The 26,992-nt window shown below is 37.5% G+C and overlaps 1 protein-coding gene across 9 annotated transcripts in view; it reads left to right on the forward strand.

Annotated features, from left to right (window-relative positions):
- R3hdm1 (R3H domain containing 1) overlaps nucleotides 1-26,992 on the forward strand; it is a 97,833-nt gene that overhangs the window by 38,732 nt on the left and 32,109 nt on the right. For 7 of the 9 annotated variants that reach the window (XM_075987801.1, XM_075987799.1, XM_075987805.1 and 4 more), the window contains 4 exons: nucleotides 185-336; nucleotides 3,329-3,430; nucleotides 5,760-6,053; nucleotides 11,276-11,399. In XM_075987801.1, coding sequence (XP_075843916.1) covers nucleotides 185-336; nucleotides 3,329-3,430; nucleotides 5,760-6,053; nucleotides 11,276-11,399 — 672 coding nt within the window. The remainder of the gene's footprint in view (nucleotides 1-184; nucleotides 337-3,328; nucleotides 3,431-5,759; nucleotides 6,054-11,275; nucleotides 11,400-26,992) is intronic. The other 2 variants (XM_075987804.1, XM_075987800.1) reach the window with 1 other exon arrangement.

The following is a 26,992-nucleotide window of genomic DNA, read 5'->3' on the forward strand; positions in this document are numbered from 1 at the left end:
ATTGTTAATAACTTCATTTCAAATCAAGATACTTGCCAAGCTAAGAAAAACTTTTGGCTTAAGGACCTGGGAGTTGTGGTTTGTGCATAAGGAATTTATGGATGTGTTTTATAAATCAGCAGTGACAGTTTTATTTTCAAACCCTGCTGTATATTGGCTTTTTTCTCTTTTTTCACCTTTTCAGGTCAGCCTTTCATAAATCCAGATGGAAGTCCAGTTGTGTACAATCCTCCTATGACTCAACAGCCAGTTCGAACCCAAGTGCCTGGTCCTCCACAGCCACCTCTGCCACCCCCACCACCTCAACAGCCAGCAGCCAGTCACATTTTCTCACAGGTGCACAAATCCATGATTATGTAATGCTAAGTTCACCTGCCTTTGCACATGTAGGGCTAATGACTGAGATAGCCATGTAAGTATCTCTTACAGCTTTAATATTATGCCCCATGACGTCACATTCAGTAGGCACAGGAAGAAAATGGTAAAAGTAAACACTTTCAACTAATAAATACTGATAATATATTAGAAAAATTATCATGAGTCATTTTATCTCATGAGCTTAACTAGTAAGTAATTTATCCCTGTTTTACAGCAAGAAGTAGACAAGGCAGAATAACTACAGATTGCTCTTTGGCCTAGTGAGTAAAGTGCGCTATTAAGATTGAATAGATTCAGCAGAAGAAACTGCACTAGGTTGCTCAAGCCATGCAGAGTATTCTATTGCAAGGGTGAAGTGGGGTGGGTGGGTATTCTGAGAGACAATTCTTTTTTTTTTTATGATTAAATGAATATACACTGTATGTGTGTGTGTGCACATGTGCATGTTTGGGCATGTGTGTGTTTATGTTTGTTCCACAACATGCATTTACTTGATCAAAGAAGAGCTTACAGAGAACAGTTGATTCTTTCCTTCTATCAGAACTCAGGTTTTCAGGCTTGTCAGCAAATACTTTTGCCTCTTGGACCATCTCTTGTATTTGCTTTTATTGTCTTTACACTGCTATGTGTTTTACCAGGAGTTTTATAGGACTGACTGCCACTTTTACTTAATTTGATCGAAATAAGGTTAGTACAGCTTTTGAGATTTCAAAGATTTTTTTTTTATAGATTATTGTCTCAAATTGTTATCTCTTAGGAATAATTTTGCCTACCAATCCTCAGACTTGAGGTTATGATCAAGTGTAGAAATAGCTTTGTCCCATGTAGTTATGAGGACGTCCTGGATGAAGGAATAGAGAGTAGTTTGGAAACAGATTCATGAAAGAGCTAAATTTCAGGTGTTGAGGTAAATATCCAACATTCTGATTGATTTAACTTGGACATTTTTTGAAAGTGTTGCTGTTAGATCCTCAAAGAAACAAAAAATCATTAACTAAATGATACCCAGTTTCTATCCTTCACATATTCTGAGATAATGATTTGTACAATCTCACATAACCAAACGCACTAAATGTGGGAATTCCAAATATAGCCCCTTCTATTTCCTGAACATACAGCATAAAACCAGCCACTACATGGATGTTATTTTGCAGCCACAGTTGAAGTAGGAAAAGGAGATGCAAAGACTTTTCCTTGTCAGCGTTGTCAGTGTGGCGTCAGGGTTTTCCTTTCCAACCACTCTTCTAATTTCCAGTTTGCTCTACCATGTAGCACTCTTGGATACATTCACTTAAACCATAGCTTCTCATCTCAGATTCCTTCTGTTCCCCAGCAGATCTAAGTTTTTGTTCATCTGACACTTGAGTTGGTCAGACTGACTGACTGAAGAAAGATCATGTCTTACTGTTTATTTGAGTTAGTGCATCAAGTAGCCAGTGGTAGGATTTAGGATCAATTACACCTCGTTAGTGTGCTTTAGCTTCCTCCGCTAGTGATTCATAGTCCATTAGCAGTTCTACAGATCACTCGGCTTTTACTTCTCTCCTGCTGTTCTTCTACACCTCTTTTTTCTTTTATTGCCTCTAAGCTGATCTAAACCTGTTGTACTTTTAGATTATTCTGTTAATTTGTGGTTTTTAAAAAAAAAAAAGTCTGTGATCACTGTAAATCTTAGTTTTTACAAATGGTTTTCTTTGTTTATTCCCTGGACAGTTTTACTGTTACTTGCATTTTAAGATTATTCTTTTTGGGAATTTTTTTCCAGTGCAGGATTCATTTGTAAATACATATTTTAACCAAATGAGTTTTTAACCACATAAGAATTACCTGTGTTGTTCTTCTGCTTGCTTATCTGGCATAGTAAAAGTCACTTTATCTTACTGTGATTTTTTTTTCATTTATAAAGTAGATTACAGTAGATAATCACCTAGTTTCTTGTACCTTTGGAAAGCATTTTTTTTCCTGAAACAGAAGAATATTTGGTTAAAGATTTCTGATATCTAATTTCTCATGTCCTACCATGAATTCTTTTAATTAAAATGCATTTAGCAACAAAGAAAGGTTTTATTTTTTTCTTCATAAAAGATGTGTGTTTGTGTGTATGTAGATATGTTTCATCCTGATGTGGTTATTAAGATTTATTTATCTTATGTGTATGTGTGTTTAAATTGCATATATATATATACATATATACATGTATATATGTGTATATATATATACATATATACATGTATATATGTGTATATATATATATATATATATGTACTGTGTGAGTGTGTGTTGCTTGTGGAGGTCAAAAGAGGGCATCAGATCCCCTAGAACTAGAGTAACATATTATGAGCCAGCACGTGGGCCCTGGGGACATGTTCTGAACCACTGAGACAGCCCTCCAATCCCTGAGGTATTCTGAACCACTGAGACACCCCTCCAGTCCCTGAGGTATTATTCTGAGCAGGTTTTCTCACAAAACACTTAAATTTTAGGAACATTGTCTCTGAGAATTTAAACATGTTTTATCAAATAGAAGAGTTGGTACAAATACTATGTAAATTTATAAGATTTTTGTTTATAATGTAGTAGTATAGAGCAGCATAAACATAGGACAGCCCCTTCATAAAAAAATCAAGAAATAATAGTAAGTTTTGTTTTTATTGTCATAACTCTGATAATAAGATTTGAAATGGCTGATTACCAGTTTCTATTAATCTGCACATAGTTACATTTATGACATAAAAGTCATTATTCTCATTATGACATCAACTTGAGCCTAGGTTTGTTCTTGTTGTGTAGAGTTCTTCTTTGGATACTGTTTTTCTTGTTGATTCTCTTGTATTTTTTCAATGACTTTATAAGTGTTAAAGTTGTTGCCCCAAAGTGCACATTTCCATGCTATGCAATTCTTGTAACATTTTCTTCTGACATTAACTGTTTGTCCACCTGTTATTCCTAGCCTGTTGGTCCTCTGCAGTCCTCTCCTCAGCCTGCTCAGTGCTCTCCAGCCCCCTACCCATCCCCGCTCCTGCCAGTCTCACCCACCCAGCAGTACTCTGTGGTACTGTATCTCTTTTCACCTCATTGTTACAGTGTGTAATGAATGCTTCAGATTGTGGTCAGTGTGATATGCTCTTTTTTTTTTATTACAGGCAGGTGCATAAGTAAACAAAGGTGTTTTCAATCCATATTAATAATAACTTATTCCTTTTAATAAGACAGTGAGTATATCCGGTATCATGGTGCCTGTTTAAAGGATAATAGTCCTGATCTTTCTAAAGGGTAACTTTCAAGATGACTGTTCTGAAATAAAAATATTCTTAGATATTTTAGTTGCTTTTCTTTACTGATGCCAGTTTTGAATCTATGTAGTCCTGGAATGGCACTGTCATAGGGTTTCTGTTGCTCTAATGAAAACATCATGGCTAAGAGCAACTTGGTGAGGAAAGGGTTTATTTCATTTTACAACTCTCAGGCCACACTGTCTCTGTGGGAAGTTGGAGCGTGAACTCAAAGCATGAATCTATAGGCCAGAACTGAAGCAGAGGCCATGAAGGGGTGCTACTCACTGGCTTGCTCCTCATAGCTTGCTCAGCCTGATCTGTTATACAACCCAAGACCACCTGCCCAGTGGTGGCACCACCCACAATGGGGTGGGCTTTCCAACATCTATCACCACAGACTTGCCTCCCAGTCAGTCTTCCCAAGTGACTCTGTATATGTTGAGTTGATATAAAGCTAGCCAGGACAGGCAGCTTTCCTCTTGTTCATATTAAGTATTCTTTGCCCAGTGCTGGTCAGAACCAGTTAATTTAGATGAATTGTAGCTTGTACTAAAAAGGACTTTGTCTGATTTTATTATCACTTGACGATTTCTGACTCTAAAATTATACCCTTAATCTAAAGTGTGTGCTGAATTCTAACTGTAAGCCTCTGTAATAGCTCAGGCTGTCACCCTGAAACATTGTGTCTTTTTTCATAACTCCATACTTGAAGTAGCTTTTACATTTAAACAAAATTACTTTCTTTAAAGTGAACTTCCTAATGGCTTGCTTGCTTTTACTAGGGACAGTCTATGTTGCTGCCATTGACTATTCCATATTGAAACTGTTTCAAATCGGATTATAAACTATAGCTGAAAAACCATTCTCAGTGCTTTTTGGAAATTGCTCTGTGGAGGGTGCTTTCCTTTTGAACTGGGCAGCCTTATTTACCAGATTCATCTCTGAATGATTTTCTCAAATAACTTTCTGTCTACACAAAAGAAATAATACTTTTTGTGAGTGACTCTTGACAATAGTATGTATATACATTACCTCTTGTAAAAATATTTAGCCGTATTACTTTGTAATTTAGAACTATTAGGTATTTTAATGTTTAGAAACCATTTTCATATGCTGTTGCTTCCTGAGAGTGAGCATTCCATTTTCCCTCTGTACTGTCATTTGAGGGACCAATAAGAACTAATACTTACGCTGTCAAGTTAGGAACTATGTATGTCATACGACCCATACATTTTAAATCCTGCCTTGGCTGGATACCACTAGTTGCTGACCAATGATCCAGAAACAGGACACTTTGATTTATAGTGTTCTGCTCTTTTAACTTGCATGACAGGCTGAGAAACACTAAGAATAGAAGTTATTAAAGAAAAGGAATGACTGGTTGGAGATAAGAAAGGCATAGAACCTGAACCCTGCTTTTTAGAAAGAGTTATTTAAAAGTAACTCCTTTCAGATTATATTGATTATATAATATAAAAGTGTCCAGTTTTACTTCTGAACCCAAGTCAGCATTTGAAGTTCATTAAATACATGTAGTTTTTTTTTTTAACTGAAGTTGCACCCTAATCTTTTCGTCATTCTATGATTTCCATTAGGTATATATTCTAAATAATATGTAATGATAGCATTATTGCATACCTTCCTCCTCCTGCATTGGAATTCTCATTTTCTTGAACCTGTTCTCTCATATCTTACCTATTTTACATACGTATGATGTCCATACATATACTGCTACAGCTTGCTTAGTAATGTGTAAAGTATAGGGCCTGGGGGATATAGCTTAGTTTGGTGAAGTACTTGCCTTGGACAGAGTCTTGGGTTCGATCATAAGTACACCACAAATCAGACATTGTGGTTTACACCTGTAATCCCATCACTCAAGAAGTGGAGACAGAAGGACCAGAAATTCATGTCATCTTCAGCCACATGAGTTTGAGGCTAGTCTAGGCTACATGAGATACTCAAATGAAATAGTGTGTGTGTGTGTGTGTGTGTGTGTGTGTGTGTGTGTGTGTGTGTGTGTGTGTCAGTGTGTGTGTGTCACTTTTCATTGGTAAATGTGATCCATGAATGAAAGACTACTGATGGCCAACTTCTTTTCAACAGGATAACCTTGGCTCTCAGTTCAGCCAAATGAGTCTTGCCCGCCAGCCATCAGCTGATGGTTCCGACCCGCATGCCACCATGTTCCAGTCTACTGTCGTTCTTCAGTCTCCACAACAGTCTGGTTACATTGTTACGACAGCACCCCCACATCCTCCCCCGCCTCCTCCACCACCTCCCCCTCCTTCCCTGCCTCCTGCGCAGTCAGTCCCCACTGCCAGTTTCTCTGCCTCTGGACATCCTGTCAGTCAGCCTTTGCTCCAGCAGCAGGGGTATGTTCCTCAGCCCTCACCACAGGTGCGTTGCTTTTGCATGTTCTCTCTCTCTCTCTCTCTCTCTCTCTCTCTCTCTCTCTCTCTCTCTCTCTCTCTCTCTCTGTCTCTGGAACTTGGGAACAATTTATGAGATAGTATAAGTAAAGCGCTTGTTACCTCTGTAGATTGTCAAGTACCGGGGGAACAGCCACATGACAGGTAACTACGATTTAGTTAGGTGGCTTAAAGTATGTGTCCTTGCAGGGTCGTGGTGGCACACATCTTTAATCCCAACACTGAGTAGGCAGAGGCAGGTGGATCTCTGTGAGTTTGAGACCAGCCTGGTGTACAAGAGCTAGTTCCAGGCCAGGCTCAAAAAAACATACATACATACATACATACATACATACATACATACATACATACATACATATGAAGAGGTATGCGTTCTTTGAATTTCCCTCTGACTCTGGTGAGTTTTGTTTAATTATCTTAGGAAAACAGAATAAGTGTGTGTTATTTAGGGTTACTATTCTGGTAAAGCACGACCAAAAGCAAGTTGGGCAGGAATGAGTTTATTTATTTATTCCAAATCACAAATTCATAATTGAAAGAAGTCAGAGCAGGAATTTAAATCAAGGTAAGAACCTTGAGGCAAGAGCTGATGCAGAGGTCATGGAGGGATGCAGTTAACTGGCTTGTTCATCATGGCCTGCTCAGCCTGCTTTCATACATAAGCTAGGATTCTTTGCCCAGGGTACCACCCATAATGTGCTGGACCCTTTTTCTATTGATTACTAATTAAGAAAAGTCCCTACAGCTGGATGTTATAGCAGCAGTTTTCTCAATTGAGGTTTCCTCTTTTCAGATGACTCCGCCTGTGTCAAGTTGGCATAAAACTAGCCAGCACAGTGTAAAAGGACTGGAAAGTATATATGACAGCGTTTCAAGAATACACCAGGTTGAATAGAAGTAGCATCATAGGATCAACTTTTCAGTTCAGGAAAAAATTCTTGTTGCTTCTATCTTAATTTTTCTCAGTGTGTTTTGCAGTTCTTTTTGCGGTCGGGAGGGCAGCAGTGAATTGGAGATAGGGTTTCTCTGTGTAGCACTGGCTATCCTGGACTTTTCTCTGTAGACCGAGCTGGCCTCGAACTCAAGAGATCTGCCTGTCTCTGCCTCCCGAGTGCTGGGAGTAAAAGTGTGCACCACTATGCCTAGCTATTTTGCCCTTTTCATTAGATAGATATTCCACATTTTATTAAGAATACTTGAAACATTTAATGTTTTAGTTGCTTCTATAAATGGGGCTTTTTAAATACATGTTTTTATTGATATTTATTGAGCTCGACATTTTTCTCTGCTTCCCTCCCGGCTTCTCCCCTCCTCCCTTCATTCCTCCCTCAAGGTCCCCATGCTCCCAATTTACTCAGGAGATCTTGTCTTTTTCTACTTTCTAATTCCCATGTAAATTAGATCTCTATGTAAGTTTCTCTTAGTGTCCTCATTGTTGTCTAAATTCTCTGGGATTGTGGTTTGTAACCTGGCTTTCTTTGCTTTATGCTTAAAAACCACCTATGAGTAAGTACATGTGATAATTGTCTTTCTGTGTCTGGGATACCTCACTCAAAATGATGTTTTCTAGCTCCATCCATTTTCCTGCAAAATTGAAGCTGTCATTTTTTTTCTGCTGTGTAGTACTCCATTGTGTAAATGTACCACATTTTTCTTATCCATTCTTCGATCGAGGGGCGTTTAGGTTGTTTCCAGGTTCTGGCTATGACAAACAAACCTGCTATGAATGTAGTTGAACACAAGTTCTTGTGGCACGATTGAGCATCCTTTGGATATATACCCAAAAGTGGTATTACTGGGTCTTGAGAAAAGTTGTTTTCTAATTTTCTGAGAAAGCGCCACACTGACATCCGAAGGGGTTGTACCAGCTTGCATTTCTACCAGCAATGCAGAAGTGTTCCCTTTTCCCCACAAGCTCTTCAGCATAAGTTGTCATCAGTGTTTTTGATATTGGCCATTTTTACAGGTGTAAGATGGAATCTCAGAGTTGTTTTGATTTGCATTTCTTTGATGAGTAAGGATGTTGAACATTTCCTCAAGTGTCTTTCAGCCATTTTAGATTCCTCTGTTGAGAATTCTCAGTTTAGGTCTGTACTCTATTTTATTTAATTGGATTATGTGATCTTTTGATGTCCAATTTCTTTAATTCTTTGTATATTTTGGAGATCAGACCTGTCTGATGTGGGGTTAGTGAAGATCTTTTCCCATTCTATAGGTTGTCGTTTTGTCTTGTTGACTGTGTCCTTTGCTTTACAGAAGCTTTTGAATTTTAGAAGGTCCCATTTATTGATTGTTTCTCTCAGTGTCTGTGCTGCTGGGGTTATATTTAGGAAGTGGTTCTCTGTGCTAATGTGTTCATGTGTACTTCCCACTATCTCTTCTATAAGGTTCAGTGTGGCTGGCTTTATGTTGAGGTCTTTGATCCATTTAGACTTGAGTTTTGTGCATGGTGATAGATACGGGTCTATTTTCATTCTTCTGCATGTTGATATCCAGTTATGCCAACACCACTTGTTAAATATGCTTTTTTTCTTTTATTTATTTATTTATTCATTATGTATACAATATTCTGTCTGTGTGTATGCCTACACAGACCCCATTACAGATGGTTGTGAGCCACCATGTTGTTGCTGGGAATTGAACTCAGGACCTTTGGAAGAGCAGGCAGTGCTCTTAACCTCTGAGCCATCTCTCCAGCACAATATGCTTTTTTCCCCCATTTGATATTTTTTTACTTCTTTGTCAAAAATCATGTGTTTGAAGATGTGTGGATCGATATCCCAGTCTTCTATTCTGTTCCATTGTCCTCCTGTCTGTTCCTATGCCAATAAGATACCAGGCTGTTTTCAGTACTGTAGCTCTGTAGTAGAATTTGAAGTCAGGGATTGTGATGCCACCAGAAGTTCTATTATTGTACAGGATTGTTTTGGTTATCCTGGATTTTTTGCTTTTCCATATGAAGTTGAATACCGTTCTTTCAAGGTCTTTGAAGAATTTTGCTGGGATTTTAATGGGCATTGAATAATGGGACTGTTTTTAAATTTTACTTTTTTATCTGTTCACGATAAAAGAATTTGAGCATATTGATCTTATATCCTGTGGATTTTCTCCCTCCCCTGTTGTTTAGCTTTTTTGTCTGAATTGAAGCATTCCCTCTTGATGGGAGGAAGGAAGCTTATACACTGAGGAAACTTACCAAGCTTCTAAAACTAAGAAGACTTACAAAGGCCTCCCTGATGTTATAGTAACGTGCTGAGGGAGGAGCCTGTGGTCCTTCCCAGGGAGTTCCAGTGATATGGTTTTCATGAGTTGTCACCCTTGCTTCAGTGGAATTTTCAGTGGTACAAAATCACTTCTAGTCATCCAGTAAACTCCTTGGGTTCACTAAGCTAGTTGGTGGACTCATTTCTTTGGTCTGTCTGTGTCTTCCTGGGTATCTGGGGTAAGTAGGCATTTGTTCCCATCTCCCTGCCGGGAAAGAATCACACAACACTTTCCCATGGATGTTCATTTTCATAGTATATTTAAATTCTTTGTTCATTCTTTGTTGTTGTTGTGTTTTTATTGTTTCTGCGGGTTAATTTGTTTTGTATTTGCCTTTCCTTTAAACAGCCATTTTTAATCCAATCAATGATTTTACACATAGTAAGGAAATACCCTGCTATTAAAATACAGCAGCCTTTCTGTAGCCTTTTTATTGAGTTATTGTAGTGAGGATTTTGGTTTTATACGCTGCTTAGAACTAAGTATGTGACAGATTATTTCTCCATACAAGATTGTTTCCAATGCATTTTATTTTTTTCCTCATTGCAACTAAACTAGGTCAGGTTAACTTAAGAAATTTATACTGGATATGATGGCACCTACTTTTAATGCCAGCTCTCAGGAGACAGAGGCAGATGGATCTCTGAATTCAAAGCCAGCCTGATCTACATACAGAGTTCCAGACCAACCACAGCTACATCATGAGACCCTATGTCAAAAAAAAGTAAAGAAAAAGAAGTGTGTAATATCTAAACGTGCTATCAAGGCAGTGTCCTGGTCCTCTGGTTCTTCTTACAATCTTTCCACTCACTCTCTTCAATGATTTTCTTTAAACCTAAGATGTAGGGGGGAAAATGTTTCAATTGGGCATGTTCACTCCATGGATACTTACTCTCTACATTTTAATCATTTGTTTATCTGTGGATATAAGGGTAAACAGAGTACAGCTAGAAATGATATTAGTTTAGTAAAATGTTAGTCATGGGTTCTTCATAGGGTCTTATAATCTCTCCAGACGCAGGTAGTTGGCTAGGTTTACTACACCAAGCATGAACTCCCTCCTACTGAGTGGGCATTGTTAAGTCTAATTAGATAATTTCTGGTATTCACAAGACAAAAGTGCTGCTAGTGTAGCATTAGCGATATTTTTCAAGGCTGTCATTGTTGTGATTTGTAGGGTTTACAGGTGGATAAGGCAATTATTGATTACTTTTCTTCCTCAGCAGCTTACATGGCACCTTTTGATAGTATGTGAGCTCGTCCTCAGGGATGAGGTTTCCAAATCAGTTCCAACTCAATTCCTCCCAGTCCTAGGTCTAAAGTATATGTTGTAAGGTCTTGTCTTCAAGGTCTGGTAGGCAACCAAGGACAAGAGCAGTTCTCAGTAGTTTTTCAGCAAAGCAAACTTTGTTTTATAAAGAGAAGTGTGAAACTAATACAGCTATAAAATTAACATCTAAATGGGATTGGTGGGCACAGCGGTAAATGTACTTTGTTCTTTTTTGTTTGATTTTGGGGGTTGGTTTGGTTAGGTTTGGATTTTGGAGACAGGGTCTCTGCATAGCTCTGGCAGGCCTGGAAATCACTATGCAGACCAGGCTGGCCTCAAACTCACAAAGAACCACCTGCCTTGCTTTACAGATGCTAGAATTAAAGGTGTTTTCCACCATGCCTAGAGGGCCTTGCTTTACAGATGCTAGAATTAAAGGTGTTTTCCATCATGCCTAGAGGAGGATATCTTTTTAAAGAAATCTTCTATCTGGACTTTATAGTTTTAAATTTAGTTAAATATAGTAGATTTTACAATTCAGTTGGTTTGCAAAGGGTTGGTACTAAAATTATTGCTCATTGCATTCTTGTGTGCCTCACGGAAAAATTACTCTTCCAAGTAAAACTAATTTATGTCCTCAATGCTTATGATTGTAGATGCCAGCCTGTTACTGTGCTCCAGGCCACTATCACTCCAGCCAGCCCCAGTACCGCCCTGTCCCTTCTGTCCATTACAGTTCACATCTAAACCAGCCACTGCCACAGCCTGCACAGCAGACAGGTGAGTTATGTTCTGATGCCAGGATTTTTAGCTATGGACATTACTATTTCCAAATAGTCTTTACAGTAAGATATTATCATGCTCAGTCTTTGAAGATATCAGATATATGTGTGAGTGTGTAAGCCAGTTACATTTAAAGGAGTGGAAAGTCGTACATTCTTCAGAAATTCTACACAGATTTGTTTGATAAAGGGTTGAATAGGAAGGTTCTGGCTGGCCAACAGTCTTGGAAGTAGCTGTTGGAACCCCGCTGCCATGGTAGTAGGAGCCCTCTTTGCATCCTATTCCCCAAATAGAAATGGCTGGGAGACCTTATGCAACTAATCAGAATCAAAGCCTGCTAAATTTGATTCATTTGAAATTTTAGCTAAAGGATGACACTTTAATGTAAAAGATACTTGTTTGATGATCTGTATTCTTACACATACTTCTGTCTCATTATCAGTTTGATAATTATTTGGTGAAAAAGAAATAAGTAGAATCTAATACTAGACATAATTTTAAAAATCTTATTTCATTTTTTGCCATTTTCTTCAAGAATTCATTGACTTGAACCCCAATCTCATTTTTAAATGAGTAATAACTTAGCATATAGAATGAGTGCTTTGCAAACTTGGGCATTTGCGGTTGGTCCCCATCACATAGCAACAGGCAGAGGCTAATACTTGTAATAGAGCACTGGCAAGGCAGAGACAAATGGGTTCCCGGAACTTAATTCCCAGCCAGCCTGGCTTACTTGATGTATTCAGAATAGTGAGAGACCTGTTTTAAGAAAAAAGAGTAGACAACTCTTGAGGAACCATACTCAAAGACAAACTCTGGTTTGTACACACATGTGCACTCATAAATGCAATTCCACAGACATATAGAAAACTGTCTTACTGACTCTGTTTCCATCTTGGTTTCATCTTGTTACAAATATTTAATAAGGTGGTTAGCTAAAGCCTTGTTTTACATAAATTGGATAATTGAATTTAGATTTTATTACCAATTTTTATAGAGCATTTTGAGCTATTTGTTATTGTTGGAGGTACGGGTTTTGTGCAGAGGCATTTGAACTCTACCTCCATGAGGGAGTCTGCTGCTTCAGTACTATCTGTGAACTCTTGAGAATTACTTCTGGGCTGGCCCTTCCAGTAAAAGTACTCTTCCTTCTTGTGCTTGTGCAGTCATCAACTTCCGCTATCAGACAAGAGTTATCGTTACCACAACTCTGCAGCCAAGCTTTCATGTCCTTAACCTGTTAGACCTGGAAGTTTTCTTGTTCTTAGTATGCAGGCTCTTTTCTTCTTTGTATGGAGTAGCCCCTACATTGTGTGTACAACAGATGTGTTTTTCTAATGGATTTTGGCCATCATCTAACCATTTTAGCTAAGCTATAATTTGTTTGGTTTTAAATTTAACTCCTTTCAATATCAGATTTCCCTGAAGCCTAGTAATATAACTCATGTCAAAAATATAAACAGTATATAATCTTAGTTCAAAAGACATCAAAAGTTGTTCCTCGCTAGCTCAGCAGGTAAAGGTGCTTTCTGTGCAAGCCTGACATTCTGAATTTGATGCCCATAACTTTTATAATGGTAGAGGAAGAAAGAACAAATTCCACAAAGTTGTCTCTGACTTCCACACATGTGTTGTGACACGTAATGTAACATTCCTCCCTCTCTTTACACATATGCACACATCTTAACAGTAATAAATTACAACTTCTTAAAAATGTTTTTACAATGGTTCATCCTGACGCCAGATGTGGTGGTACACGCCTTTAATCCCAGTGCTCAGAAGATAGGGGCAGGTGGATCTCTGAATTCGAGGCCAACCTAGTCTACAGAGAGAGTTCCAAGACATCCAGAGCTGTTACACAGAAAAACCCTGTCTCAGAAAACAAACAAAAAATTGTGCATCATTAGGAACATTGATCATAACATTGCTCATTTAAAGTCACATATTGTTTTCTAATAAAAATGGTATTCTGGCTGGAACCAGTGACATATGCTTCCAATCTCAGCACTCTGTAGGCTAAGATTAGGACAGTCACAGAGTTATATGGTACACTTGGGCTACAAAGCAGCACCCTGTTGCAAAAATTAAAGCAAAAATAATAGTAAAGAAAGCATTTTTATGTGATTTCTAGGCCTGAAAATAATTGACTTATATTATTTATATCTGGTTTTTAAAATTATAACATGTGGTTTGATTTTAGTTATATTTTTTTTTTCTCCTGTGGTTCTGGAAATGGGACTCAGGGCTTTGTCTATGCTAGGCAGACATTTACTGCCTAGTGGCATCCCTAACTGTGATGGCTCAATAATTTTATAAAAAGTAAATTGAGTTTTGGAGAGATGACTTAGAAGTCAAGAGCACTTGCTGCTCTTTCAATTCTCAGCACCCACACAAAGGCTTAAAATCATCTGTTAGCTCCAGATCCAAGGAATCCATCCAGTGCTCTCTTCTGACCTCTGCAGGCACCAAACATGTGTGTGGTACACATACATGCAGACACACACTTAGATACATCAAATAATAAAATAATCCAAAAATTGTTTAATAGAAAAAAGTAAATTGACCTTCATGCTATTCGTTGAAGTCCCTTTTATGTGACTTTCTGTTTTAACAAACCCTGGTAATAAAGCAACAAAGATCATCTGCTATGTATTTATGAAAGCTTTTGTCTTTTTTTTTTTTTGGTAAAATTTATTTCTTCCCATAATCAGACTATCTTCAAAATAAGGCCTTAACCACGAGTTGGGACTGAGGTGCTAGTTCAGTTCCATCTCTGCCCACAGATATTCCCACTTAATGGGAAATAATTAAAAAGGCCAAATAGGCAAAATATCTATGTAGTAGGTGTTTATCACTTGTGAGAGTTTGTGGGTTTTCTGCTGTTGGTCACAATGAGAGAGAACAGAACAGTAAACCAGACTGCGTCCAGACAACACAGGTGCAAAAGAGGACAGCTGTTTCTGTCACTTACTGACACCTTGGTGTTAGCCACTAAATCATTATGATGAAAGCCCACTCTTCCCCATATTCTCTGCGTTATCGTAGTAATGTATAGCTTGATTCAGTTATGCCTCATTCTGTTTAAAGAATAAAAGGGAAATCCTTAAACATTCTTATCTGAAATGACAGATGATTTTTTTGTGCCTATAAGTGTAATAGAAAATAGAAAAGTTCCCTTTAAGGAAATGTTCAACTGCCAGAATCAGTGATGTGTTGGTAATTATATTAGCCTCTTCATAGAACTGGTAGGAATTTGAATTTGAACTCTTTTTAACAAAGTTGGAATTTTGGGGGGGGGGTTGTTTTTTAAGACAGAGTTTCACTGTGTAGCCTTGGCTGTCCTGGATCTCCCTCTGTAGACCAGACTGGGTTTGAACTCTGAGAGATCTGCCTGCCATTGCCTCCAGAGTGCTGGGATTAAAGGCATGTGCCATCACATCTGGCTCAAAGTTGTATTCTTAAAACTCAGTTTCCTAGATTTTCTTATACCCTAGCTTTGTATCTGAATCCTAATATAATAACAAAGAACTAGCCGAGTAGTAGAGGCAGGTGGATCTCTGTGAGCTAGTTCCACAACAGCTACAGCTGTTAAACATAGAAATCCTGTCTCAAGGGGAATAAAAAATAGAATTAGGCAATTTCTGTTTCTATTTTTTTTTTGTTTCGTTTATTGATTTCTGCCCCAACTTTCATATGTAAACATAGTTTCTGTTTTTTCTTTTAATATGTTTTATTTCCTTATTTTTTTACCATCACAATTGATTAAATATAAACTTTACCAGTTTTTTTTGGTTCTTGTCAACCATGCTTATGTATTCAAAAAGAACTCACAAAGGTTGTTACTATTTTTTTGATTTCAAAAGAGAATGGACTAATCATTGAGACAAATAATGAAAAATTGCAGCACATTTTTTTTGGCCTGGCACCATTAATACTTGAATGCTTTTATATGAATTTAAAGAACATTTCCCCTAAATTAACAAAGTCAACTGAGTTGAGTTAGGCGGTGGTGGTGCACACCTTTAAACCCAGCACTCTGGAGGCAGAGGCAGGTGGATCTCGGTGAATTCAAGGCTAGCCTGGTCTACAGAACGAGTTCCAGGACAACCAGGGCTGTTACACAGAGAAACCCTGTCTCGGGGTTGGGGGAGAGTATTCTTCTGAAACCACATAGACAATGGAAATAATAGGTTTACTGTTATTTTCCTCTTTGTGGAATAAACATCGGGAAATTCTTTTTAGAATTTCTAAAATTCTAAAGTTCTAGCCTTGTCTGTGCCAATATTGATCCCTTTGAGAAATTCCATCTACTATGGGACCCCAACTATAGCAATATTAGCATAGAGGAGTGTATGATCTTGTTTTCTGTTGTGAGTGTGAAATTACTGACTGTGGTCATTCAAAATAAGATCGAGTCAGCACATGTCGACAGACACTCTAATTTTTTTCTTACGGAGGCTGTACTGGAACTTAATCTGTAGACCAGGCTGTCCTTGAGCTCACAGAGGTCCGCCTGCCTCTGCCTCCCAAGTGCTGGGATTAAAGATGTGCGCCACCACCACTCAGCAGTTAACAGACTAGTTTTGTTTGTTTTTTGGTTTGTTTGTTTTACATGTATGTGTGTCTGTGAATTACATTCATGCAGTACCCAAAGAGGCCAGTAGAGTTCCCTAGGACTGGAGTTACAGACAGTTGTGAGCCATCGTCAGTGAGTGGATGCTGGGAATAGAACCTACCCCCCCTACAAGGGCAGCCATCTCTTAACTCAGTCATCTCTCCAGCCCCCACAGTCGTTTTTAACTCGTAGCAGTTATATTACTTATAAAGCCTGGGGCTTTTGGTTTGCTCCCTTATAAAATTAGGGTTTGTTATTTATTGTCTAGCCTCTGTGGACAATAATAATTGGAGGATTTTGTGTCTCTTTTTAGTCATTTCCTGTTTAAAAGGTGAACATCAGGTGGACAATAGTGACACACTTTTAATCCCAGCACTCGGGCGGGTGGGGGTGGTGCAGAGGCAGGCAGATCTCTGTGTTTGAGGCCAGCCCAGTTTACAGAACTAGTTCAAGAGCAGTCAGAACTACACAGAGGAACCTTGTCTCGATAAACTAAAAAGAAAGGTGAACATCAGAACTTAAAATGGCTTAGTGTCTTAATGTTCTTAATAACTGCTGTTATGCAAGCAGCTATTTCAAAAGATCAGTTTGCAATACTACAAATTTATTATTTTAACCCTTAGTGTAAAAGGTGCACCATGGATATTATACAGTATAATGGACATATTATAAGGAGTGAGTGTAAAGAAATGAACCCACAGGTAGTGACTGTAACAAAACTTGAGGTTCTGGCTCTATGATACATAGCTGCTTTCATTCTTAGGACTCTTTTGAAAAGTATGCAGCTTAACCATATGTATGTGTTTAATATTTTACAATAATTGGCCTTGTCCTGAGCTGTTGGATTCGGGGCCGTAGCACTGTCTGAGAGGTGTACATTTCTCACAGTGAACCGGTCTCTTTTTCAGCTGCTTCCTGGCTTCTTTTTACTCAGGGTTTCACTGCTTTTTGCTTTTTTTTTGTCTTTTTAAAATTTATTTATTTTTGTGCTATATTAAGTTACTGATGTTTGTTTATTTTCCTTTAACTGTAATTGTTTTTTAATTTTATATCATACTAAGAAATAATGGTTTGAATTTAAATGGCAGCTTCATTTACCTTATAAAAATTCAGAAATTCAAGAGAGCTATTGCTTTCATTTCTTTTCCAAAGCTTTTTTGGATGGCAGATTCAGTTTGGTTTGCAGCTTACCTATAAAGTTTAATGTCTTAAACATTCCAAACTCACTAGTGGATGTCAAATTTGACTATTTCCTTCTTGTTATACAACTTCTTAGGAGAATAATTACTCATTTAAACATGGACCAAATGGACCAAAGGCATGCATTTTAAGTTGATTGAGCCCTTACTAAGATTTTTAATTCTATTTCTCCCAGAAATGTTATTAGTGCATGCCTATGAGAAACAAAATAATTCTCTGAAACTTAATCCAATTTTAGTTTTATAGCCAGCTGGTACATTTAAATATCATTGAGTTATATCTTTAATCGTAATTTTTCAAGTAACTCAAAACCATGTGATTATACATTACAGCAAACTGAGAGCATAATGGTGAACTACACTGCGTAAGGAACACTTCAGAATGAGCAGGAACACATAATGGTGAACTACACTGCGTAAGGAACACTTTAGAATGAGCAGGAACACATAATGGTGAACTACACTGCGAAGGAACACTTTAGAATGAGCAGGAACACATAATGGTGAACTACACTGCGTAAGGAACACTTTAGAATGAGCAGGAACACATAATGGTGAACTACACTGCGAAGGAACACTTTAGAATGAGCAGGAACACATAATGGTGAACTACACTGCGAAGGAACACTTTAGAATGAGCAGGAACACATAATGGTGAACTACACTGCGAAGGAACACTTTAGAATGAGCAGGAACACATAATGGTGAACTACACTGCGAAGGAACACTTTAGAATGAGCAGGAACACATAATGGTGAAGTACACTGCGTAAGGAACACTTTAGAATGAGCAGGAACACATAATGGTGAACTACACGGCGAAGGAACACTTTAGAATGAGCAGGAACACATAATGGTGAAGTACACTGCGTAAGGAACACTTTAGAATGAGCAGGAACACATAATGGTGAAGTACACTGCGTAAGGAACACTTCAGAATGAGCAGGAACACATAATGGTGAACTACACTGCGAAGGAACACTTTAGAATGAGCAGGAACACATAATGGTGAAGTACACTGCGTAAGGAACACTTTAGAATGAGCAGGAACACATAATGGTGAAGTACACTGCGTAAGGAACACTTTAGAATGAGCAGGAACACATAATGGTGAACTACACTGCGAAGGAACACTTTAGAATGAGCAGGAACACATAATGGTGAAGTACACTGCGTAAGGAACACTTTAGAATGAGCAGGAACACATAATGGTGAACTACACTGCGAAGGAACACTTTAGAATGAGCAGGAACACATAATGGTGAAGTACACTGCGTAAGGAACACTTCAGAATGAGCAGGAACACATAATGGTGAAGTACACTGCGAAGGAACACTTCAGAATGAGCAGGAACACATAATGGTGAACTACACTGCGAAGGAACACTTTAGAATGAGCAGGAACACATAATGGTGAACTACACTGCGAAGGAACACTTTAGAATGAGCAGGAACACATAATGGTGAACTACACTGCGAAGGAACACTTTAGAATGAGCAGGAACACATAATGGTGAAGTACACTGCGTAAGGAACACTTCAGAATGAGCAGGAACACATAATGGTGAAGTACACTGCGAAGGAACACTTCAGAATGAGCAGGAACACATAATGGTGAAGTACACTGCGAAGGAACACTTTAGAATGAGCAGGAACACATAATGGTGAACTACACTGCGTAAGGAACACTTCAGAATGAGCAGGATTTCCGGTGTGCAAAGAACAGGAGTGGGAAACATATAGACACACACATAGGGTCAGAATTGCAGGCCACAGATTAGGAAGTACCTGGGGATTGAGGGGAACTGGGAATGAAGCCCTGGTTTCCATCTCCAGCACTACATACACTGCATGTTGTAGGTGGTGTCTTATTCCCAGTATGTAGGAGGTAGAAGTAAGAAGGGCGAGGTCATTCTTTTCTACACAGAGAGTTTGAAGCTAGCATGAGATAATTAAAGCCGTGTCTTAAACTGTAATAATGAAAATAAATAAATAAAAGTAACTAGGATGTGAAAAACTAGGAAGAGTCTATCTACACTGTGGGTAGACAGAAGCAGATCATACTGATAAGAGGTTCAGTTAGTCACACAGGGACTGTAAGAACAGAACTGATCATTTCTCTGTTGATAATTTTTGGCCTGTATAATAGGAATCTTGTGTTCTAGGTGATGGCCCTGATTTTACTTAGTTTTTTTTATTGATTCTGTGAGCATTTCTTAGTTTTGCATGAGCTACATAAATTCAGAAATTGTATAATAAGTACAATTCCACCTATTTCCCTTTCCCCTCTCCATTAAATCTGCTGCCACTGAAATATGGAGCAAATGTATTTGGTAAGTACTTACAGGTTTCCTTGAGTTGTTTAGGGTAGTTATTTAAACAACTAAGAGCTGTAACATCTTTGTGGCTGATTATCCAGGCTAACTTTTGCCAACCTTTCCGTTGAGTGAAGCGTGAGAGGAGAAAGATTGGCAGAGGAGAAACACTAATGAAGCTGTGTTGGCAACTGTGTCTCTACCCAAATACAAGTGAGAATTGGCTTTGATTGAACTTGCCCATATACCAAATAGTACCAGACAAAAGACATGCCTGGCTTATAAATTTAAGATTCTTCTAAATTACCATATCAACACCTAGCTCAAATAAATTTTAGATTCAGCAAAAATACTTTTTAAAAGCTTAACTTCCTTCACAGTGCTTCTTTTGTGCAAGTCTAATCTGGAAAAATTGTTAGTACTGGTAAGGAAAATACACTTAGATTCCTAGTGATGGTCATGTTGATGAAGGATTTCTTCAGTTTGTCTTGCTATCTGATAATGGCTAATCTGTTTTGAAGGATGCTTTCTATTAACACAAATTCTAGTACCGGTCACCTATGATAAAGTAAATCTAGCTTGTTAGTCTAGATAGCACTTTTCTGCTGAGCACTGTTTCCTTCTTCCTTCTGTTGAAATGAGAGAGAGTTAAAAATAGAGTATTCTTTGTCTTCTTCCAGGGTCATTCTTGAACCATTAATTCATATTGCCCTTGTTCTCTCAGCTTGCAAAATTGTTGGTGCTTTCTTCAGAAAGTCTTGGCAGAAGTGGAATAATACTGCAGCAGTATAGTTTTTTAACAAAGAACAGTAGTGGTTAAAAAAAACTAACTGGATGTTAGTTAATGCTGTTTGCAATCACCCACTATCGGTGTTGTTTTTCCACCAGATTGACAAATTCCTATAAAAGATACCTTACTTTTCTCTAATTTTCTAATTATTTCTAAATAAGTCACAAAGAAATTTAAAAAAAAATGTTTAAATCTCTCATACTGAAACTATACTTTTTATAAAAAATAATTTCTGTTGTATTGGGGGTCTGGTGTATTGTATCAGGATACTAGAAATGCTCTCAGCACTTTTTTAACCCAATGGTCCTTTTCTTTCTCTAGGAATCCACTTCTCCTTCCTTATCCTCAGTTTCATACTTGGCAATCTTCAGACTATATTTTTGAAATTATTGAAACGATGTACCCCTTCCTCTTGTCTGAGATTAGATAAGGAACTTGAACCACAGAGCCGGTTGTCATAGGCAATACTCCCTCATTATCCAGTATTATCCAGGCTTAGTACTGTAAAACTCCTTTGTTTAAACAGAAGTTCTGAGAAAATTTCCAGAAGTTTGAACACTTTTTTAAGAATATGAATTTTGTTCAACATATGCATATAAACTGAGACGTGTGTCATTAATGTCATGGGGTACTAAGTGATTAGTGACTTTTGGCTTCCATAAATAACAGAAGGTTTGTTTTCTGTATTTGAAATACAGTATTATGCCTCTCCCCCATGGTTTTAGTCTTTCCGTGTTTCTAACTTTCTTTACAGTTATAGTAAACTTTGGCCAACAGGTCCCACAGTTATCTTCCATTATGGAAAGCTCAATAGTCTTTTAATATCCTGCTCTTTAGAAAGTATAATTCAAAGTTACATACTTGTTAGCCATTTCTTGGGTATTGAAATTACTGGAATGTAGGATCAAACATTTCATTATGGTTTAAAAAAACAAATCAAATATCTTTCCTCATAACATTAAAATTTCCCTCCTAAATATTAGTTTTAGAGAGGATATGTTAAATGATGGTTTTAGTTGTGATAGTCTTTAAAAAGTTCCATTGTAAATGTTCCCGATGTCTCTCCTACCAGTGTGGTTCAAACCTGGTATGTTTTCCTGCCTTGATGCCAAAATAAATAGAAAGCAACTCTTTTGATGGTGAGAGAGGTCATTGCTTCAGACAACCCCTGCATATGGGGTGTCCTAATTAAAGCAGGGTAGGCTCCACTGAGTAAGTCTTACATTGTGGAGAAGACAGCCTGCATCTGTGAGAATCTTCTATAGACTCATTCAGAATATGGCAGCACAGTCTTTTTAAGCCAGAGCAACCTCAAACAAAACTATAAAGCTGAGTCCTCAAGATAATGGCTGTAGATTAAAAGAGGGAAGCACTCAGAATTAGAGACACCAAGCTGCAGGGAACAGCCCGGGATACATTATCCTTTGGGCTTCCTCTCCCTTTCCTGATTTTTTTCTACGGAGAAATCTAGTCTGATAATGAGGCAAAAGCATAGCTTTGAAGTACACAGATCACAGGCCATGCCAAGATAGTGGGGAGAACGATGAGGAAAGCGTGGGATAGTCGTAAAACCTTTATTCTGGGTGACTTTTTAACCCCCAAGTCCATGTAGCTGCTTTCTGGACTAACTACTTACTCTATTTTTGATAATTATGCTTGTTCTCACAAATACTCATTAATTCTCATGAACAATTAGTTGTCTGGCTGGTTTACTTCATTTATAATAATTATGTTTTCTAGCCAGGCATGGTGGCACATACCTTTCATCCCAGCACTTGGGAGAAGACAAAGACAGGCAGAGGCCAAATTGGTCTACAATAATGAGTTCCATCAAGGCCAGGTAGGGCTACACAGTCTCTATCTCAAAAGAAAAAAAAATAATGATAATAGTTGAACAATAAAAGAAAAATGAATTCTAGATTTTTCTGCAAGTAAACTACCTAGAAACTTAGGTGTGTTAAACTAGAGTAGATGTCTTCTCTAACCAAAAGTCTCAGAAAATCAAAGATCACAGATCCTACTTATTTGAGTATTTCTGTAGTACTCACTCTACTTCAGCACTTGTTCTTGGGGAAGGTAAATCTTACATGCAGATCTCAGCTATATACTGACCGGCTTGTGACCTTGGACTAAGGTATGAAATTTTCTGTGCCTTTGTTTCCTCACCTGAAGATGAGGATAATTGTGTCGGTTTAAAATAATTGTATCTATGAATGTGGAATGAGTTACTTCATGTGCACAGAGCAGTGCTGACATGTAATGAACTTATGAGTGTCAGCTGTTAATACTATCTTTGGATAGCTATGAGGCAGTGATACTTACCTGATATTCTAAATGAAAAGGCATAAGAGTTTTGGACTAAATTTAATGCTAAGGGCAAGAATAGCACAGTTTCCTGAAGTAGTGAGTCTTTTTAGCTTCTTAGTACATGCTTTCATCCTTAAAGTATGTTAGAGATCAACTGAGTCACTTTCTTACCCTTTAGTTGTTATACTTAAGAGTGTTTTGTTTTATGTTGTGTTGTATTGTTTTGTTTTGGGATCAGGGCTCACAGTATCACCTTGGCTGGCCTAGAACTCACTCTTTAGATAAGGAAAGCTGGTCTCAGACTCACCAAGATGTGTCACGATAACCTCTGCCTCTTGAGTGCTGGGAGCAATGACATGTACCACTACTCCTGGCCTAATCATGTCTTAAGATATTTTTTAGGGGCTAGAGAGATTAAGAGCACTTGCAGAGAACCTGTGTTGGGTTGACAGCACTACATGAAAGCTCACCACATGCTAACAAGCTGTGCGTTCAGTCCCAGGGCTCCTGATGCCCTCTTCTGACCTCCTTGAGCACTTCATGCACATGTGTACATACATTTAAGCAAAATGCCTGTGCACATAAAACAAATAAATCTCAGGAAAGAGACTGTCATTTCAAAATAAATAAATCTAATGTTTTAGTTTTAAAAAAGAAAATTTATTTAAATATTTCCCACTACATTGTAAAGTTAAAATTTCTCTTAATCAGATTTAGAAACATTAAAGAAAAGGCAAAGTTAACCACACAGAAACAGTAAATAGTGATTATAGATAAATGTTTTGCAAGTTTTTTTTTCTTAATTTTCTACCACGAGTATCTTTTATCATCACCTGATTATCATATTTGTTTCAGAAATGTTAAAATAATTCTTTCAAAATTTGCATATTAGATACAAATTGAAACAACTTCATAGTCTTTCTGATCAATTCAGTACTTTGTGATTAATTACATACAGTTTGTGTCTCTGTTGCTAGATAGTTTCCTAAAAGACGTTTAATGCACTAGTGAGCCATAAACTCAGATTGATGGAATTTGCATTTATGGAATTACCAGTTTAGTGAAAGAGACTAAATAGACTCAACTTCATAAATTTAAATGTTATATTAAAACTTAAACTGTGAGGCTGGAGAGATGGCTCAGCGGTTAAGAGATCTGACCACTCTTCCAAAGGTCCTGAGTCCAATTCACAGCAACCACACTGTGACTCACCACCAATTGTAATGATATCTGACGCCTTCTTCTGCCTGCGGCTATATATGGAGAAAGAACACTGTAAACATAACAAATAAATAAATCTTAAAAAATAAATTAAACTTTTGCCATCAGAAAGAATTCACTAAAATGCGTTGTGAGAAACTGGCCTTTCAGCACATAGTAAGTCTGGATTTGTGTAGGAGAATGTTTTGTTTCTACTCTAAAATGTGTTTTTCACCATTATTTTAAGTATACATGTTGAATGTCTGCATTTTACCTGAGTGATAGTTAATATTAATTACTTTGTTCTGAAAGGGCAATGATGGCTGTAACATTTCTATCCATTTCCTTTTTTGAACAGTATACACAAACCATAACCATGAAAGGAAGAATTAGAAAGAACAAGTCCATGTTACCAGTAATTTTGGGGGGATGGTCTATAAGGCAATAGACAGTATTGACACAAGAGAGCATCTTAAGGAAAAGGCATTTTCTTTTAAAGTACCTATCATTTTTATTTTCAATAAACCCCACTGTTGGTCAAGGGTACATTCACAGTCTGTACTGCTTGTGAATGAAGTATTAATGTAAAAATGCATCCTCATCAGTCAGTGGGGCATTTAATGAATTTCAATCCAAAGGAAGTGGTTCACAGCACAGCCATAACATCCTACTCCCACGGAATCTTCTCTGATCTCAGAAAGAGAAAAGTGTGAGGCTCAAACTTGATTATCAACTTGACTAGGTAGAGAAACACTTAGAAAGTTTGTGAAGTGTTCCTACCTTGCTCCTTCTCCCTCTACATCTGTGTGTACCTGTAGGGGTCTTTCCAGATACGATTAAATGGAGAAGACCTAGCCTGTATGTGATTGAAAGGCTGGGGGTTTAGAAAGGAAGGGGGAATGAGGGAACAGAAAGCCTGCTAACTCGGGCATTCTTTTTCTCTGCTCTTTGGCCACCTGTGTGAGCTGCTCTGCTCTGCCCTTCCCTGCATGATGGACTGAAACTTCTGAAACCCTGAGCCAAATAAACCCTTCCTGCCTCAAGACAGAAGTGTAACTCTTTTCATACAGTATTTCTTCACTGGATTCTTTTTTACCTTTATTGTGGGCCATTCAGTCCACGCTCTGTATCTAACACTTTCCACCCATCAAACACAGTAAATTTCCCCTTTATTCCAGCCCTTTACTTTTTGTCGGAATATTCTTTTTCTTTAAACCAAATCACAGACATTAATACCAGTATAAATTCCTCTCCCTCTTTCATAGAATTCTGTAGTTTTGTGGTTTTGTTGTCTCAGAATCGTCATTTCTTAGAGATGGTCTCATTCTCGTTGTTCATGTCACCCTGCTGGCAGTACAATACAAGTTCTTCTCTACAAATGATGACTAGGCTGGGTCAGGTGTTTGAGATATCCTGTTACTTTGTTTCCCAATGTTAATGATGTTAGTTTATGTTTTAGTATGTGGCAATTAGTAAACATAGAAATGGGAATTTAGTGATGCAAATTCTGTAATGTACTATCCAAGTGATCCTACATTAAACCCTGCCACGTGGTCTCTGTAGCTCTTCGCTTGAAAGCCTTCTATATCAGTGTATTTTCAAAATAGTTTTAGGAAAGATGCCACAAAGACGGGTCTCCAAAACTTGAAAAGTATAAATAAGGCTTGTTTTGTTTTGTTTAAAGAACTGCATTTGCAATGTAGACTGGCTTTCCCCCTTACATACCTTTTTTTCCCCCTTAAATAGGCAGTCTTGATCTTTTTTAATAAAATGTAAAGATCACATTCTGACTAGGAGTTTAGTTCAGTGGTTCATACATTACATTGCATGAGAGAGGTCATGTGTTTGATTCTCCTGCACTACTCCAAAAAAAAAAAGTTAATGTACAGAACACTTGTTCTTTATTGGGGAAATATGACTATTTAGTTTAAAATACTTATAAAGTTAAATTATATTACAGTCAATTCTGCCAGGTAGGGTATGCATATGTGTGTGTGTGTGTGTGTGTGTGTTCTGAAAAGTGGCATCTCAGACATAATGTCTCATGGTCGTTTCCCATTTTTGTTTCTGTCTTAATTGTTTTTAAGGATGAAAATGTGTTAGTGTACTTGTATTGATAGTGCTTGTGATTTATAAATTTGTGTATGAATTTGAAGTACTTATCATTTGATGAACTGAAGATAGGATTGAATACTGTTAGACCAAAATGTTTTTCAACTCTTCTGACCATGTCCAAACTTAAGCAGTATAGGAAATGCATAAGAGAGGAGATAAGACAACATAGTCTATTTTTACAGAGAAGAATCTAGAATATGTATTTTTATGAAAATTAGAATGCCATGAAGTCAACTATATTGATGCTTCTGTTTACAATCAATGCCTGAGGTTTTGATATAGTTCTTCTCGCTTTAAAGTTAAATGAAGATGAAAGTTAAAATTTATTTAACAAAAATATGGTGCAATCGGGGACACAACACAATTTCACCAAGCCTTTACCTGTTGACATTTGCATTCTCAGCACTGGTGTTCTTTGTAAAAACTTTTTTCAGTGCCCTGCGGCCAAATAATGACTTGTTTTCAATCAGGTTTTCTTTTTATTTTTTTTTTATTTTTTTAATGAAAGCACTTTTTGGTAATGTTTAGAAATCTTTCTTGTGCTAATTGACATTCACAAAAGAGTGTTCTTAGACTCGGGAAACAATATAAATCGATATTCAAAGCTTATTCATCATTGTAGATTCGTGTAAGTCAAAAGTAAGCATGTTCTTACTACTTACGTTAGTAATCAAGCTTAATCTTAATGATCGGATTCTCCGTCAGCTGAAATTAGTAATATAGTGAGATCCCTAAAAATGAACTGAATGGCTCCATTCACCCTATATTTCTGAAATACTCCTAAAGAGATTTGGTGTGGTTTGTTGTTAAAAACAAACAAACAAAAACTTTGAACCTTTCTTAAAACCTGGCCTTTATATGTGCATAGTCTTTTTTGTTTCCCAGCAGGGACACTGATGACATGCACCTTACACAGGTGCATTGGTATGCATCCATTACATCTTTAATGTTCTGCTCTTACTAAATGAAATTCTTAATATTTTTTAAAGGAGTGGTGCATATTTCCTTCTTAGACAGGGCTCTAACAAATGATGGAAGGCATTCCAATTCC

This window comes from Microtus pennsylvanicus, chromosome 10 (assembly GCF_037038515.1).
Source record: "Microtus pennsylvanicus isolate mMicPen1 chromosome 10, mMicPen1.hap1, whole genome shotgun sequence".
In the NCBI taxonomy this organism is placed as follows: Eukaryota; Metazoa; Chordata; class Mammalia; order Rodentia; family Cricetidae; genus Microtus; species Microtus pennsylvanicus.